Source organism: Pristiophorus japonicus, chromosome 14 (genome assembly GCF_044704955.1).
Source record: "Pristiophorus japonicus isolate sPriJap1 chromosome 14, sPriJap1.hap1, whole genome shotgun sequence".
Lineage (NCBI taxonomy): Eukaryota > Metazoa > Chordata > Chondrichthyes > Pristiophoridae > Pristiophorus > Pristiophorus japonicus.
The window spans coordinates 66,397,210-66,415,373 of NC_091990.1; the positions used below are offsets into that span (position 1 = coordinate 66,397,210).

Below are 18,164 nucleotides of genomic sequence, written 5' to 3' on the forward strand. Positions count from 1 at the left end.
GTTTAAAAGCATATGGGGAAAGAGAACAGGACCAAGGGGAGAGCCAACACAGGCACGATGGGCCGAATGGCCTTCTCCTGTGGTTCCATCATTTCGAACTGCAGCTTCAAGCAATATGTTTGTGATTCATTAAATTTTAAACCTTAATGTATCTCTTCCTGACCTGGACTGGACTAGCCTGGCTGTCAGCACACTACAGTAGGCCCTGGCTGTTACTATAGCAACTGAGGGAGTGAAGTTGCATCAGACAGTGATGTACCCAATCCAGTGGTTCTCAAACTGGGGTCCGCAGAGACTTTCCAGGGAGTCCGCGGAATAATGCCAATGGTGCCCGTTGCTGCAATGCCATGGGTGTCCGTTACTTTGATTTCCTTTGTCCGCTCGAGCGGTGCACCGGGGAGTTCGATATCAGGCCCGGGCGCCTGGTCCGGGAGTTCGATGTCAGGCCCGGGCGCCGTGTCCAGGGAGTTCGATATCAGGCCCGGGAGCCTGGTCTAGGGAGTTCGATATCAGGCCCGGGAGCCTGGTCTAGGGAGTTCGATGTCAGGCCCAGATGCCTGGTCCAGGAGTTCGATATCAGGCCCGGGAGCCTGGTCCGGGAGTTCAATATCAGGTCCGGGCGCCTGGTCCGGGAGTTCGATATCAGGCCCGGGAGCCTGGTCCGGGAGTTCGATATCAGGCCCGGGAGCCTGGTCTGGGGAGTTCGATATCAGGCCCGGGGAGTTCGATGTCAGGCCTGGGCGCCTGGTCCGGGAGTTCGATATCAGGCCCGGGCGCCTGGTCTGAGAAGTTCGATTTCAGGCCCAGGCGCCTGGTCTGGGGAGTTCGATGTCAGGCCCAGGCGCCTGGTCTGGGGTGTTCGATGTTAGGCCCGGGCACCTGGTCTGGGGAGTTCGATGTCAGGCCCGGGCGCCTGGTCCGGGAGTTCGATGTCAGGCCCGGGCGCCTGGTCCGGGGAGTTCGATGTCAGGCACAGGCGCCTGATCTGGGGAGTTCGATGTCAGGCCTGGGTGCCTGGTCCGGGAGTTCGATGTTAGGCCCAGGCGCCTGGTCTGGGGAGTTCGATGTCAGGCCCAGGCGCCTGGTCTGGGGAGTTCAATGTCAGGCCCAGGCGCCTGGTCTGGGGAGTTCGATGTCAGGCCCAGGCGCCTGGTCTGGGGAGTTCGATGTTAGGCCCAGGCGCCTGGTCTGGGGAGTTCGATGTTAGCCCGGGCACCTGGTCTGGGGAGTTCGATGTCAGGCCCAGGCGCCTGGTCTGGGGAGTTCGATGTTAGGCCTGGGCGCCTAGTTCGGGGAGTTCGATGTCAGGCCTGGGAGCCTGGTCCGGGAGTTCGATGTTAGACCCAGGCGCCTGGTCTGGGGAGTTCGATGTCAGGCCCAGGCGCCTGGTCTGGGGAGTTCGATGTCAGGCGCGGGCGCCTGGTCTGGGGAGTTCGATGTCAGGCGCGGGCGCCTGGTCTGGGGAGTTCGATGTCAGGCCTGGGCGCCTTGTCTGGGGAGTTCGATGTCAGGCCCAGGCGCCTGGTCTGGGGAGTTCGATGTCAGGCCCAGGCGCCTGGTCTGGGAAGTTCGATGTCAGGCCCAGGCGCCTGGTCTGGGGAGTTCGATGTCAGGCCCATGCGCCTAGTCTGGGAAGTTCGATGTCAGGCCCATGCGCCTAGTCTGGGAAGTTCGATGTCAGGCCCAGGCGCCTGGTCTGGGAAGTTCGATGTCAGGCCCATGCGCCTAGTCTGGGAAGTTCGATGTCAGGCCCATGCGCCTAGTCTGGGAAGTTCGATGTCAGGCCCAGGCGCCTGGTCTGGGGAGTTCGATGTTAGCCCGGGCACCTGGTCTGGGGAGTTCGATGTCAGGCCCAGGCGCCTGGTCTGGGGAGTTCGATGTTAGGCCTGGGCGCCTAGTTCGGGGAGTTCGATGTCAGGCCTGGGAGCCTGGTCCGGGAGTTCGATGTTAGGCCTAGGCGCCTGGTCTGGGGAGTTCGATGTCAGGGCCAGGCACCTGGTCTGGGGAGTTCGATGTCAGGCCCAGGCGCCTGGTCTGGGGAGTTCGATGTCAGGCCCATGCGCCTGGTCTGGGGAGTTCGATGTCAGGCCCAGGCGCCTGGTCTGGGGAGTTCGATGTCAGGCCCAGGCGCCTGGTCTGGGGAGTTCGATGTTAGCCCGGGCACCTGGTCTGGGGAGTTCGATGTCAGGCCCAGGCGCCTGGTCTGGGGAGTTCAATGTTAGGCCTGGGCGCCTAGTTCGGGGAGTTCGATGTCAGGCCTGGGAGCCTGGTCCGGGAGTTCGATGTTAGGCCCAGGCGCCTGGTCTGGGGAGTTCGATGTCAGGGCCGGGCGCCTGGTCTGGGGAGTTCGATGTCAGGCCCAGGCGCCTGGTCTGGGGAGTTCGATGTCAGGCCCAGGCACCTGGTCTGGGGAGTTCGATGCCAGGCCCAGGCGCCTGGTCTGGGGAGTTCGATGTCAGGCCCGGGAGCTCGATGTCAGGCCCAGGCGCCTGGTCTGGGGAGTTCGATGTCAGGCCCAGGCGCCTGGTCTACTTGCACAGCAAGACATTGGCAAGCGATTGGCGGGTAGGCATTGGGGCCGAGGCAGCTCGGGAAATGGACACGTAACCAGATTAGCGAGGCCTCGAGCTGACTGAAAATCCCCAGGGAGGAGACGGGAGGCCCCCCTCCCCCCGGGCCGAGATACCGGGAATGGATCGCAGGGCTGGGGCTGTGGGAGGAGCTGCCATCTAAGCCTTGTCCAGAGGCCTGGAATGAGGATCAAGCTTTGTTCACTGAACCTGAGCCCGAACTAAAGCCGCGGTCCCCCCATGGCAGCAATGCCACATACCAGGCAGCGTGCCAGCACACGCAGGCCTGTAAACAACAGAGGGGGAGGAACATATCCCTGAAACACTCAGCAGCTGTACAGTGAGTAGGCAGTGTTGCCAACAGCAACCACGGAGCCTAATCCCACTGCAGGAAGAACAGAGAGGTGTCCTCTGGTGACGTATTCCACAGGCACGTTGCTGAACCTGTAAGGTTACCTTGCAGCTGAATGGAAGATAAAAGTTTCCACATCACCAATCACATCAATGTTCAGGTTATTAGGCAGCCCTGGCAATATTCCATACAAGTCCCTTTAACAGGATACTGAGGAACTTTACATTCAGAAATGTAAATGTGCAAGGAGTCCATAGTATCATTGAGATGGTGGGGGTCCGTGATTACGAATACATTTAAAAAAGGGCTCCTTCAAGAAAGAGAGTTTGAGAACCGCTGATCTAATCCATGAGGACTTTACAAACAGCAAGCTACAATATGGACCTTTACTGCACCACCTGTTATTAAACCCACCAGATCCCCAACCTGCGGCAAGTTAGCAAATCTCGGCCAGGAGTCAAACCCCTTGGGAGGGGGAACAGGAGGAGGAGAGGATTCGACCCTACACCCCCAAAAATTGCTTTGCAATTGGTGATCTCCCCCTCCTACAAAACCCCAGAATGATTGGAATGGCTTAGTGCTGGTTACTGACAAGGGGTGGGGGCCCTGTCCAATCACAGGGCTCGGATCAGCGCAATGTCCTTGAGGCGGAATAGCTTGCTAACATTAGCTGGCAAGGCTCACACATGAATGCTCGACACTCGAGCGGGGTACAGGAGAATCTCCAGTGCCCGAGGAAACGAACCCCAGTGACAAATCAGTATCGGCAGATGGTTAAAAAATAAACCCACATTTAAAGCCAAGGCATCGATGACTCACGCTGCTTGATAAACTGCTGTTGCAACCATACACACAAACATCACATAGAATATAGGATAGACCAGCTGTAGGTTCCCCTGGATCGACAGGACAATCATTCCCGACACACCCTTTGCTGCAACAACAGTCACTGATCCTAGAGGAGCAAATAACACTATCAGTGAGAGTAATAACTCTGTACAGTTAGTCAGTAATCCTTACCCTGCTGAATTAACACACAATCTGTACAGTTACACAGTCAGTAATCCTTACCCTGCTGAATTAACACTGAATCTCTAGTTACATAGAAACATAGAAAATAGGTGCAGGAGTAGGCCATTCGGCCCTTCGAGCCTGCACCGCCATTCAATAAGATCATGGCTGATCATTCACCTCAGTACCCCTTTCCTGCTTTCTCTCCATACCCCTTGATCCCTTTAGCTGTAAGGGCCATACCTAACTCCCTCTTGAATATATCCAATGAACTGGCATCAACAACTTTCTGTGGCTGGGAATTCCACAGGTTAACAACTCTCTGAGTGAAGAAGTTTCTCCTCATCTCAATCCTAAATGGCCTACCCCTTATCCTAAGATTGTGTCCCCTGGTTCTGGACTTCCCCAACATCGGGAACATTCTTCTCGCATCTAACCTGTCCCGTCCCGTCAGAATCTTATACGTTTCTATGAGATTCCCCTCTCATCCTTCTAAACTCCAGTGTATAAAGGCCCAGTTGATCCAGTCTCTCCTCATATGTCAGTCCAGCCATCCCTGGAATCAGTCTGGTGAACCTTTGCTGCACTCCCGCAATAGCAAGAACGTCCTTCCTCAGATTAGGAGACCAAAACTGAACACAATATTCCAGGTGAGGCCTCACCCAGGACCTGTCAACTGCAGTAAGACCTCCCTGCTCCTATACTCAAATCTCCTAGCTATGAAGGCCAACATGCCATTTGCCTTCTTCACCGCCTGCTGTACCTGCATGCCAACCTTCAATGACTGATGAACCATGACACCCAGGTCTCGTCGCACTTCCCCTTTTCCTAATCTGCCGCCATTCAGATAATATTCTGCCTTCGTGTTATCGCCTCCAAAGTGGATAACCTCACATTTATCCACATTATACTGCATCTGCCATGCATTTGCCCACTCACCTAACCTGTCCAAATCACCCTGTAGCCTCTTAGCATCCTCCTCATAGCTCACACCGCGACCCAGTTTAGTGTCATCTGCAAACTTGAAGATATTATATTCAATTCCTTCATCTAAATCATTAATGTATATTGTGAAGAGCTGGGGTCCGAGCACTGAGGCACTCCACTAGTCACTGCCTGCCATTCTGAAAAGGACCCGTTTATCCCGACTCTCTGCTTCCTGTCTGCCAACCAATTCTCTATCCACGCCGTACATTACCCCCAATACCATGTGCTTTGATTTTGCACACCAATCTCTTATGTGGAACCTTGTCAAAGGCCTTTTGAAAGTCCAAATACACCACTTCCACTGGTTCTCCCTTGTTCACTCTACTAGTTACTCGGTCAGTAATCCTTACCCTGCTGAATTAACACACAATCTGTAGAGTTACACAGTCAGAACAATTATCCCACTAGATTAACACTGACTCCACACATTTATATCAACACCAGGGCTACATGAGCAGGTCAGAGGCTGGGCAATTGCAACGAGTGACTATCTCAATGCACAAAGCTACAAGTCAGGTGTGTGATGAATACTCACTCGCCTGGATGGGTGCAGGATCAATAGCATTCAAGAAGCTCAGCACTATCAATGACCGAGTTGTTTGCTTCCTCGACCACGGACTCAGTATCCTCCCTCAGCCCCCCTCAGATACCTGTGCACTGTGACACGAAGTAGCATGTCTGCCCTACAGCGACGTGTACTGGAGTGCCAGCCGAGACTATGTGCTCAAGTCTCTGGAGTGGGACTTGAACCCACAACCTTCTGACTCAGAGGTACAGCCGACACTATCAGACTATCGGACTGCATTCTTCTCTGCTAAAACTGTCCACGACTTCAGCATCACCCTGGTGAGCAAAGAGAAGTCCTGGCTTTGTTTTCCACAACCGTCTCCTTAAAGCCCTCCTCCCTGCACCTCCAACAAGTACATGGATGTCATCGTCACCGATTGTGACCATCCATTCAGCTGCTCTGTTGCATCCCCCCTTGCCCTAGCCTCGGCCCGCCCACATTACGCTCTTGACCCCTCCACTGTCTCCGTCACGTCAGACTGCTCGTCCAACATCCAGTCCTGGATGAGCCACAATCTCCACCGGCTAAATATTGGGAAGAATGAAGCCATTGTTTTTGGCCCCTGACTTCCACCTCTGTAACCTCGCCCGCCTCCACCCCGGAATCAGCTCATTTGCTGCTGATACCCTGCACCCATGCCTTTGTTCACTATTCCAATGCTTTCCTGGCCAGCCTCCCATCTTCCACCCTCTCTAAAATTGAACTCATCCAAAACTCTGCTGCCCGTGTCCTAACTCACACCGTCCCATTCACCCATCACTCCTGTGCTCACTGACCTACATTTACTCTCAGTCCAATTCTCATCCTCATGTTTAAATTCTTTAATTGCCTCTCCTATCACTATCTCCTCCATCCTATCAACTTTCCCCAAACTCTCTGCTTCTGATGTTTTGTGCCTTGTCCCTCCTTACATTGTCTGCCTTGCCTTCAGCTGCATAGACCCCATGCTGTGGAATTCCCTCCCCAGGCCCGACCCTTGCTCCCTAGGCCCAGCCCTCGCTCCCCCTCTCTCCGCCTACAGGACCCAATTAAAACCCACATCTTTGACCAAGCTTTTAATCACCTCTAACATCGCCTTCTTTCACTTGGTGTCCATTTTCTTTCTTGTGCCTCTGAAGCACTTTGGCACATTTTAGTTCTTTATACAAGTGCGAATTGTGGCGTTGACTCTATGCAATTTCCTAATTACAACCCCTCCCTGTTAGTTAATTATGCAATTAAATCAGGGGCGAGGATTCCCTGCCCCACAGTAAATACATTAAATTCACGTACTCCAATGTCTCTGACGTTTGGGATATGCTACTTGTGCTGATTTGTGCAGGTAGCAGGACCCAGGTCAGTGTGGCTGTGACAAGTATTAAAGGTCTGAGTACCGACCACCCTGAGGCGGCTGTGACACACCCAGAGGGTCTGAGTAACAGTCACCCGCAGGAGGCTGAGAGCAGGAACCCATCGATCACTGCTCAGGTTGCAGGAGCTGTGTTACTCTGCTGCCTCCTCCCTCAGGTACTTCTGGAGAAGTACCACCATCGCTGCATCTGCAAAATCCTGCAGATTGATTGGCAGGATAGGCGCACCAACGTCAGCGTTCTCTCAGGCCAAGCACAAACTGGCGTACAACGGAAGGAGCGTACTCCAAGCACCCCACCCACCCATCCCTCCAACCACCATCTGCCGCATCCGACAGAGACTGTAGGTCCCGCATTGGTCTCATCAGTCGCCTTAGAACTCATTCTAGTGTAGAAGCAAGTCATCCTTGACTCCGAGGGAGTGCCCGAGAGAGAACTTGATCAAGGGTAGTTCCCTTTCACCTGAATGAGACAGGAAGTTCTTCAGTAGCTAAATGTTAACACAGTCACCAAGCTTTACTGGCAGGACATTTTTAATTGGGGGACAGGGAAGAGGCGGCATGTCTAGAGGGGGGAGGGGGAGGGGGAAATCAGGAGTGGGATGAACAGACGCTCCACGGCAGTAGCTCGTGTGCTGTCTCTTGTAGCTCGTACCTGAGCTCAGCTGGAGACATGCGGCAAAGCTGCTGTCCAGCGGAGACACGTGCAGCAAAGACAGCATCGAGTAGCTACAAGAGCAAAAGAAGAACTAATTTCTTGTGCAGACTGCAGAGTGTCCTGCTGGAGGTGAGCCTCGGCCCTATAACATCACTCAGTACCTGTGAGCCTGCACACTGAGCACAGGCCGGCAAACAGCACTTACCCAGCAGGGACACCAGCAGCAGGGCAATGACAAGGTAGGCCACCTTCCGTCTTTTATAGAAATACAGGAGAAGGCAGAAGATGATGATCACCACAAGCTGGGATACAGAAAGGAACAGTCAATGCCATTAAACTGGAACATTTAAAGAGCCACTCTCAAATCAGGCCGTCCACTCCTACCACCTGATAACAGCGATACAGACATCCACTCTCTCTCACATGCACACACCACTCCCAGCATCCTCACACATGTACCTGCCCCTCAGCACAACCTGGTCTCTACTCCCCTCCCTCTGCCTCCTCCTCCCTCCCCCACCCCTTGCCTCTCTCTCTCCCCCTCCCAACCCCTGCCTCTCTCTCTCCCTCCCTCCCCCTTCCATCCCCTGCCCCTCCCTCCCTCTCTCTCTCCCCTCCCACCTCCTCTCTCCACCTGCAACCCCCCCCTCTCTCACCACCCGCCCGCTCCTCCACCCCGCCCCCCCCCCTCCATCCCGCTCCCCCCCTCCTCCACCCCCCGCCCCTCTCTCCACCCCCCGCCCCCCCTCTCTCCACCCGCCCACCCCCCCCCCTCCACCCGCCCACCCCGCCCCTCTCTCCCCACCCGCCCACCCCCCTTCTCTCTCCACCCGCCCACCACCCCCTCTCTCTCCACCCGCCCACCCCCCCCCTCTCCACCCGCCCACCCCCCCCTCTCTCCACCCGCCCACCCCCCGCTCTCTCTCCACCCGCCCACCCCCCCCTCTCTCTCCACCCGCCCACCCCCCCCTCTCTCTCCACCCGCCCCTCTCTCTCTCCACCCGCCCACCCGCCTCTCTCTCCACCCGCCCACCCCCCTCTCTCCACCTGCCTCTCCACCCACCCACCCCCCTCTCTCTCCACCCGCCTCTCCACCCACCCACCCCCCTCTCTCTCCACCCGCCCACCCACCTCTCTCTCCACCCGCCCACCCCCCACTCTCTCCACCCGCCGCCCCCCCCCTCCACCCCCTTACCAGGTAGAGGAGGAAGGGCCACCCCAGAAGATGCAGCACCAGGTTCCTCCCAGAGAGCTTCTCGTGATCATTTGGTCCAAACGTGACCAACAGATAGATTCCAATCACCGTCAAACCGCAGCCAAGGAACGACAGCACATAGCGGCCTGCAGGACAGGACAGCACAGGGGGAGCACATCATTCAGCTGCTCAGAGACACAATACACAATAAATGGTGCGACACTGTGAAATGTAGATGAACAAAAGGACCTTGGAGTGCAGGTCCACAGATCCTTGAAAGTAGCAGGCCCGGTTGATAAGTGGTGAATAAAGCATAAGAAATACTTGCCTTTAATAGTCGAGGCATAAAATACAAGAGCAGGGGGGTTATGCTTGAACTGTATAAAACACTGGTTAGGCCACAGCTAGAGTACTGCGTGCAGTTCTGGTCACCACATTACAGGAAGGATGTGACTGCACTAGAGAGGGTAGAGAGGAGATTTACGAGGATGTTGCCTGGAGTAGAAAATTTTAGCTACGAGGAAAGATTGGATAGGCTGGGTCTGTTTTCTTTGGAACAGAGAAGGCTGAGGGGAGACCTGATTGAGGTGTATAAAATTATGAGGGGCCTGGATAGAGTGGATAGAAAGGGCCTATTTCCCTTAGCAAAGGGGTCAACAACCAGGGGGATAGATTTAAAGTAATTGGTAGAAGGTTTAGAGGGGATTTGAGGGGAAATTTCTTCACCCAGAGTGTGATGGGGGTCTGGAACTCACTGCCTGAAAGGTAGAAACTCTCATCACATTTAAAGGGTACTTGGATGTGCACTTGACATGCCGTAACCTACAGGGCTACGGACCGAGAGCTGGAAAGTGAGAAAGTGGGATTAGGCTGGATAGTTCTCTGTCGGCCAGCGCAGACACAGTGGGCCGAAATGGCCTCCTTCCGTGCTGTAAATTGCTATGAATCTGTGATACATGGGCTGCAAACATCCTCGAAATGACTGCTTGCACAAAAATAGGCACTACTGGGTGAAGGAACACCAACTCAGAAAATCTTAGCCTAATACAGCACAGAAAGAGCCATTCGGCCCATCGAGTGTGCGCCAGCTCTTTCGAAGAGCAGTCAGTCCCATTCCCCGCTCTTTCCCCAGATCCCTGCAATTTTATCTCCATCAAGTATTGATCCAATTCCCTCCTGAAAGTTACTATTGAATCTGTATCCACCACCCTATCAGGCAGTGCGTTCCAGATCCTCACCACTCGTCATCCTCCCCTCCCTCCCCCTCTTCATCCCCCCCCATCCCCCACCTCATCTCTCCCCTCCCACACTCGTCATCCTCCCTCCCCCATTCCCCCCCAGCCCGAGCTCCCACTCGTCCCCTTCCCACCCTCACTAGGTGGGATCTGTCCTTTTGCCTGCCACCTTAATCTGTGCCCTCTGGTTCTCGACCCTTCAGCCATTGGAAACAGGTTCTCTTTATTTACTCTGTCTAAACCCTTCATCATTTTAAACACCCGGGTCTCCTCTCAGCCTTCTGTGCTCTAAGAACAACAACCCCAGCTTCTCCTGTCTATCCTTGCAACTGTTATCCCTCATCCCTGGAACCATTCTCGTAAATCTCGTGTAAACATAGAAACACAGAAAATAGGTGCAGGAGTAGGCCATTCAGCCCTTCGAGTCTGCACCACCATTCAATAAGATCATGGCTGATCATTTTTGCAACTTTAGTACCCCATTCCTGCTTTCTCTCCATACCCCTTGATCCCTTTAGCCGTAAGGGCCACATCTAACTCCCTTTTTAATATATCTAACGAACTGGCCTCAACAACTTTCTGTGGTAGAGAATTCCACAGGTTCACAATTCTCTGAGTGAAGAAGTTTCTCCTCATCTCGGTCCCAAATGGCTTACCCCTTACCCTTAGACTGTGACCCCTGGTTCTGGACTTCCCCAACATCGGGAACATTCTTCCTGCATCTAACCTGTCCAATCCCATCAGAATTTTATATCTTTCTATGAGATCCCCTCTCATTCTTCTAAACTCCAGTAAATACAGACCCAGTCGATCCAGTCTTTCTTCATATGTCAGTCCTGCCATCCCGGGAATCAGTCTGGTGAACCTTCGCTGCACTCCCTCAATAGCAAGAATGTCCTTCCTCAGATTAGGAGACCAAAACTGTACACAATATTCAAGGTGTGGCCTCACCAAGGCCCTGTACAACGGCAGTAAGACCTCCCTGCTCCTAGACTCAAATCCTCTCGCTATGGATGCCAACATGCCATTTGCCTTCTTCACCACCTGCTGTACCTGCATGCCAAATTTCAATGACTGATGTACCATGCCACCCAGGTCTCGTTGCACCTCCCCTTTTCCTAATCTGTCACCATTCAGATAATATTCTGCCTTCCTGTTTTTGCCACCAAAGTGGATAACCTCACATTTATCTACATTATACTGCATCTGCCATGCATTTGCCCACTCATCTAATCTGTCCAACTCACCTTGCAGCCTCTTAGCATCCTCCTCACAGCTCACACTGACACCCAGCTTAGTGTCATCTGCAAACTTGGAGATATTACATTCAATTCCTTCGTCTAAATCATTAATGTATATTGTAAATAGCTGGGGTCCCAGCACTGAACCTTGTGGTACCCCCCTAGTCACTGCCTGCCATTCTGAAAAGGACCCGTTTATTCCTACTCTTTGCTTCCTGTCTGCCAACCAGTTCTCCATCCACGTCAATACATCACCCCCAATACCATGTGCTTTAATTTTGCACACTAATCTCTTGTGTGGACCTTGTCAAAAACCTTTTGAAAGTCGTAATACACCATACATCTACTGGTTCTCCCTTGTCCACTCTGCTAGTTACATCCTCAAAAAATTCTAGGAGATTTGTCAAGCATGATTTCCCTTTCATAAATCCATGCTGACTGATCCTACCTTCTCCAAAGCCTTCACATCCTTCCTCAAATGCGTTACCCAGAATTGGACACAATACTCCAGCTGGGACCAAACTAGTGTTTTATATAGGTTTAGCATAATTTCCTGGCTTTTGTACTCTGTGCCTCTATTTATAAAGCCGAGGGTCCCGTACGCTTTGTTAACCTGTCCTGCCACCTTCAGAGATTTCTGCACAAGCACCCACAGGTTTTTGCACCCCCTGTAAAATGGTGCCATTTAGCTTGTGCTATCTCTCCTTATTCTTCCAGCCAACATGTATCACCTCACACTTTGCTGCATTGAATTTCATCTGCCATGTGTCTGCCCTTTCCACCAGCCTCTCGATGTCTTCTTGAAGTCAATTACAATCGTCTTCGCTGTTTACCACATTTCCAAGTTTTGTGTCATCTGCCAATTCAAAAGTGTGCCCTGTGCACCACAATTTCAAGTCATTAATGTACATCAAAAACCCAGCAACATGCACTGAACGAGGGGTCAGGTTCTGAAGTACAGAGACATGTTCTCACAGGATAAAACTTACGTAGAAATTCTTTGGGTTTCCACTTGTCCCTCAGGAATATGATTCCTATAATAGAGCTGGCTGATGACAAAAAGACACAAATATAAAGATATAAAGCTCAGCTTCCATCAACACACACGCAGCCCCCAACCCCCCCCTCTCCCCTCCACCCCCCCTCCCATCCCCCTCCTCCTTCACCCCTCCCCCTCCCATCCTCCTCCCCCTTCCCCCCCCTTCCATCCTCCTCCCCCTTCCCCCCCTTCCATCCTCCTCCCCCTTCCCCCCCTCCCATCCTCCTCCCCCTTCCCCCCCTCCCATCCTCCTCCCCCTTCCCCCCTCCTCCCCCTTCCCCCCTTCCATCCTCCTCCCCCTTCCCCCCCCTTCCATCCTCCTCCCCCTTCCCCCCTCCTCCCCCTTCCCCCCTCCTCCCCCTTCCCCCCTCCCATCCTCCTCCCCCTTCCCCCCCTTCCCCCCCCTCCCATCCTGCTCCCCCTTCCCTCCCCCCAGTGGGATCCTCCCTCTCTGACCCTCCCCCCTGGCCTTGGACCTTCCCTCTGCACGGTACACTCCCTCCCACATTCCCTGGGACCCTCCCACACTCTGGGACCCCACCCTCCACCCCCCCCGAACCTCCCTCCTCCCTCTGGGATCCACCTCTCTTCCCCTCCCCCCAACCCCCCTCAGGACCCTCCATCTGCGCAGTACGCACCCTCCCTCCTTCCCTAGGACCCTCTCAAAGGCTGGAAACCAGCCACCCCTCGCATGGTTCCCTCCCTCCCTCCCTCTGGGGTCCCCCCACCCTCGCCCAGCCCCAAGGTACCCGAGACGCGATGCATCCAGCACTGTGTGAATCACAGACACGAGGACATTTTCGTACCAACTATGGAGACAGCACTCAGCGGTGTGACGAGCGACAGTGGGGCGTAGGCATACGAGGTGAAGACTCCCAGCTCCCCCAATAACATCAGCACCAGCCCCAACCACCACGTCTTTGTCCGAAAGTACGATCGAGGGTCTTTGGTGCCCGATAACCTCACATGGCTGTACTTCTGTAACAGGAAGTGGAAGAATGTTACAAGGCCATTACAGTGAAGAGACGCTGGGGAGGATGAGATGCATCACCCATTGGGGGGGATCGAGTGAGGGCTCGGGGGGGGGGGTTAATTGAGGGCTCGGGCCGGGGAGGGAGGGGTGGGGGAGAGAAGAGAGATGATGAGTGGGGGGTTGGGGTTTTGTGCTGAGTACACCACTGCTTCTAACTTTCATCAATGACTTGGATACAGAGACTCAATCGAAGTGATGTAATTTGCCAAAAGATAAGGCTGTTGTACGAGGGAGATTACAGAAACAGGGAAGGGTAAAGACAATGGCGACTTAAACATAAGAACTAGAGGCCGAGGAACAGCCCGAGACAGAGGCCAGGTACAGGGATGGAATCGGTAGTGAGCGTTGGAAGTTTGTGGTGTGAGTCAAGGACAATGGCTTCATTCTTCCCAACGTTTAGCTGCAGGAAATTGTGGTAGTTGGAGGCAGTGCAGGGAAGAGTCACGAGGCTGATCCCAGTCAGTGGTCTGAGTTATGAGGAGAGATGAGCTTTTTGGCCTGGAATGGCTATGTCCAAGAGGTGATCTTATAGAGGAATTGTAACTAGGAAAAAAGGAAAAAAAACTAGCATTTATATCGCATCTTTTACATCCTTGGGGCCTTCCAAATCGGTTTAAAGCGAACGTAGGGGCACGAGCAGCCAACCTGCGGACAAGGTCCCACAAACAGTATGAGGTCATCAGGTCAGGCAGCATCAGTGGAGAGAGAAGCAGAGTTAAATTTTCAAGTCGATGACACTTCGTCAGAACTGGACTTTAACCATGGGAAACAGAGAAAAAAAAACTGAAAAAAGAATAAAAAATAGGGGTAGGGGTTAAAATCTGAAATTGTTGAACTCGATGTTGAGTCCAGAAGGCTGTAAAGTGCCTAAACGAAAGAGGAGGTGCTGTTCCTCGAGCTTGCGTTGAGCTTCATTGGAACAGCGAGATAAAAGGAGGCAGAGAGCAGGAGAGCCGAGCTAAACACAGACAGAAACTCAAAAGTAACATCACAGGACAGCAGGTCCTGCTTGGTGAGTATTAAGGTTTTCTTTCTTCTCTAAACTAGGACTGGGAAACTATACCGGTTAACTTTAGTTAATAATCTAATAAATAAAGGCATGGCAGGGCAGCTCAGTTCCGTGGAATGCACATCCTGTGCCGTGTGGGAAGTCCTGGACGCTTCTCGTGTCCTGGATGACCACACATGCGGGAAGTGTCGTAAGCTAGAGCGGCTCGAGCTCCGGGTTTCGGAGCTGGAGCAGCTGCTGGTGTCACTGCAGTGTATCCGCTAGGCTGAGAACTACATGTTTCAGGAGGTGGTCACCCCGCAGCTTCAGAGTGTGCAGGCAGAGAGGGATTGGGTGACTGCCAGACAGACTAGGAGGACCAGGCAGCTCAGGCTGGAGTCTCCTGAGTGCATCTCGCTCGCTAATGGGTTTTCAGTTCAGGATACCGGAGGTGGCAATGGTTCCTCTGGGAAGTCCAGCCAGAGCCAAGTCCATGGCACCACGGGTGGCTTAGCTGCACTGGGGGGCTGGGAGGGGTGGGGGGGGGAAGGACAAAGAATGGAAAAGCAATACTAGTAGGGGATTCGATAGTTGGGGGAACAGACAGGCGTTTCTGCAGCCGCAGACATGACTCCAGGATGCCAGGGGCAAGGATGTCACTGAGCGGCTGCAGGACATTCTGAGGGGGGAGAGGGTGAACAGCCAGAGGTTGTGGTCCATATTGGCACCAATGACATGGGTAGAAAGAGGGATGAGGTCCTGTAGGCAGATTTTAGGGAAGCTAGAGAGATTAAAAAGCAGGACCTCAAAAACTAGTAATCTCCAGATTACGCCCGGGCCACGTGCTAGTGAGTACAGAAATAGAATGCGTGACTGGAGAGATGGTGCAGGAGGGAGGGCTTTAAATTCCTGAGGCATTGGGACCATTTCTGGGGGAGGTGGGACCTGTACAAGTCGGACGGGGTGCACCTCAACAGCGCCGGGACCAATATCCTCGCGGGGAGGTTTGCTATTGCTGTTGGGGAGAGTTTAAACTAGCTTGGCAGGGGGATGGGAACCCGAGAGTAGATTCAGAAGGGAGAGAAGCAAAGCTGGAATAGGAAGGCAGAAAATTAGTAAGCGAGCTTGGAAGGCAGAGGAAACAAAGGCTAGAAAATAGACAACAAGGGTGCTTGTCGGTGCTAAATAGTAGGTACTTCAATGCAAGGAGTATAGGGAATAAGGCAGATGAGCTGAGGGCCCAGATAGACACTTGGGATTATGACATTATAGCCACTCCTGAGACATGGCTGAAGGAAGGGCAGGTACGGCAGCTCAACGTTCCTGGTTACAGGGTTTTCAGACGGGATAGAAACATAGAAACATAGAAAATAGGTGCAGGAGTAGGCCATTCGGCCCTTCTAGCCTGCACCGCCATTCAATGAGTTCATGGCTGAACATTCAACTTCAGTACCCCATTCCTGCTTTCTCGCCATACCCCTTGATCTCCCTAGTAGTAAGGACCTCATCTAACTCCTTTTTGAATATATTTAGTGAATTGGCCTCAACAACTTCCTGTGGTCGAGAATTCCACAGGTTCACCACTCTCTGGGTGAAGAAGTTCCTCCGCATCTCGGTCCTAAATGGCTTACCCCTTATCCTTAGACTGTGACCTCTGGTTCTGGACTTCCCCAACATTGGGAACATTCTTCCTGCATCTAACCTGTCTAACCCCGTCAGAATTTTAAATGTTTCTATGAGGTCCCCTCTCATTCTTCTGAACTCCAGTGAATACAAGCCCAGTTGATCCAGTCTTTCTTGATAGGTCAGTCCCGCCATCCCGGGAATCAGTCTGGTGAACCTTCGCTGCACTCCCTCAATAGCAAGAATGTCCTTCCTCAGGTTAGGAGACCAAAACTGTACACAATACTCCAGGTGTGGCCTCACCAATGCCCTGTACAACTGTAGCAACACCTCCCTGCCCCTGTACTCAAATCCCCTTGCTATGAAGGCCAACATGCCATTTGCTTTCTTAACCGCCTGCTACACCTGCATGCCAACCTTCAATGACTGATGTACCATGACACCCAGGTCTCTTTGCACCTCCCCTTTTCCTAATCTGTCACCATTCAGATAATAGTCTGTCTCTCTGTTTTTACCACCAAAGTGGATAACCTCACATTTATCCACATTATACTTCATCTGCCATGCATTTGCCCACTCACCTAACCTATCCAAGTCGCTCTGCAGCCTCACAGCATCCTCCTCGCAGCTCACACTGCCACCCAACTTAGTGTCATCCGCAAATTTGGAGATACTACATTTAATCCCCTCATCTAAATCATTAATGTACAGTGTAAACAGTTGGGGCCCCAGCACAGAACCTTGCGGTACCCCACTAGTCACTGCCTGCCATTCTGAAAAGTACCCATTTACTCCTACTCTTTGCTTCCTGTCTGACAACCAGTTCTCAATCCATGTCAGTACACTACCCCCAATCCCATGTGCTCTAACTTTGCACATCAATCTCTTGTGTGGGACCTTGTCGAACGCCTTCTGAAAGTCCAAATATACCACATCAACTGGTTCTCCCTTATCCACTCTACTGGAAACATCCTCAAAAAATTCCAGAAGATTTGTCAAGCATGATTTCCCTTTCACAAATCCATGCTGACTTGGACCTATCATGTCACCTCTTTCCAAATGCACTGCTATGACATCCTTAATAATTGATTCCATCATTTTACCCACTACCGATTCAGGCTGACCGGTCTATAATTCCCTGTTTTCTCTCTCCCTCCTTTTTTAAAAAGTGGGGTTACATTGGCTACCCTCCACTCCATAGGAACTGATCCAGAGTCAATGGAATGTTGGAAAATGACTGTCAACGCATCCACTATTTCCAAGGCCACCTCCTTAAGTACTCTGGGATGCAGTCCATCAGGCCCTGGGGATTTATTGGCCTTCAATCCCATCAATTTCCCCAACACAATTTCCCGGCTAATAAGGATTTCCCTCAGTTCCTCCTCCTTACTAGACCCCCCGACCCCTTTTATAACCGGAAGGTTGTTCGTGTCCTCCTTCGTGAATACCGAACCAAAGTACTAGTTCAATTGGTCCGCCATTTCTTTGTTCCCCGTTATGACTTCCCCTGATTCTGACTGCAGGGGACCTACGTTTGTCTTTACTAACCTTAGAGGGGGGTAAATAAGGAGGGGGGTAAATAAGGAAGGGTGTAAAAGGGGAGGGGGATCGCGGTACTGATTAAAGAAACTATTACAGCTGTGAGGAGGGATGATGGGCCCAAGTTTCGGCCTCAGTTGCTCCTGATTTTTTGGAGCAATTGGTGTAGAACGGAGTATCTTAGAAATTAAAATTCTCGGCATTTAGTTTGCTCCAGTTCTAGTCAGTTCGAATATTTTCACTTTGGAACAGAATTTTTTTTTCAAAAGGGGGCATGTCCGGCCACTTACGCCTGTTTTCAAAGTTTCGGCAGTGAAAACTTACTCCAAACTAACTTAGAATGGAGTAAGTGAAGATTTCTGTACGCTCGAAAAAACCTTGTCTACACTTTCGAAAATCAGGCGTAGGTTACAAATCAGGTGTAGGGAATGGGGTGGGGTTAAAGGTAAGTTTACAAACATTAAACACTTCAGTTTTACAAATAAAGAGCCATCATCAATAATAAATGATAAAAACATCAATAAATCAACCAATAAATCAATCCAAAAAAATTAATAACAATTTAAATTTTTTTTAAATCAATAAATAAAACATTTTCTAATTACCGACTGCAGCACCGGGAGCCCTCCAACAGCGTGCTGGGATGCCCCCCCAGTGTGTCTCTGTCAGTGTCTCTATCTGTCTGTGTGTCTCTCATTCTCTGTCTGTCAGTGTCTGTGTTTCTGACAGCGAGGGGGTGGGGAAAGGAGAAGGGGGGGTGGGGAAAGGAGAAGGGGG

At 52.3% G+C, this 18,164-nt stretch overlaps 1 protein-coding gene across 2 annotated transcripts in view; it reads right to left on the reverse strand.

Moving 5' to 3' along the window:
* The window catches only part of nipal3 (NIPA like domain containing 3), a 144,809-nt gene that overhangs the window by 96,861 nt on the left and 29,784 nt on the right, over window positions 1-18,164 (reverse strand). For both annotated transcript variants that reach the window (XM_070899276.1, XM_070899275.1), the window contains exons 3-7: window positions 13,011-13,182; window positions 12,155-12,214; window positions 8,690-8,835; window positions 7,700-7,796; window positions 3,742-3,877 (exon numbers count right to left, since the gene is read on the reverse strand). In XM_070899276.1, the coding sequence (XP_070755377.1) occupies window positions 3,742-3,877; window positions 7,700-7,796; window positions 8,690-8,835; window positions 12,155-12,214; window positions 13,011-13,182 (611 nt within the window). The remainder of the gene's footprint in view (window positions 1-3,741; window positions 3,878-7,699; window positions 7,797-8,689; window positions 8,836-12,154; window positions 12,215-13,010; window positions 13,183-18,164) is intronic.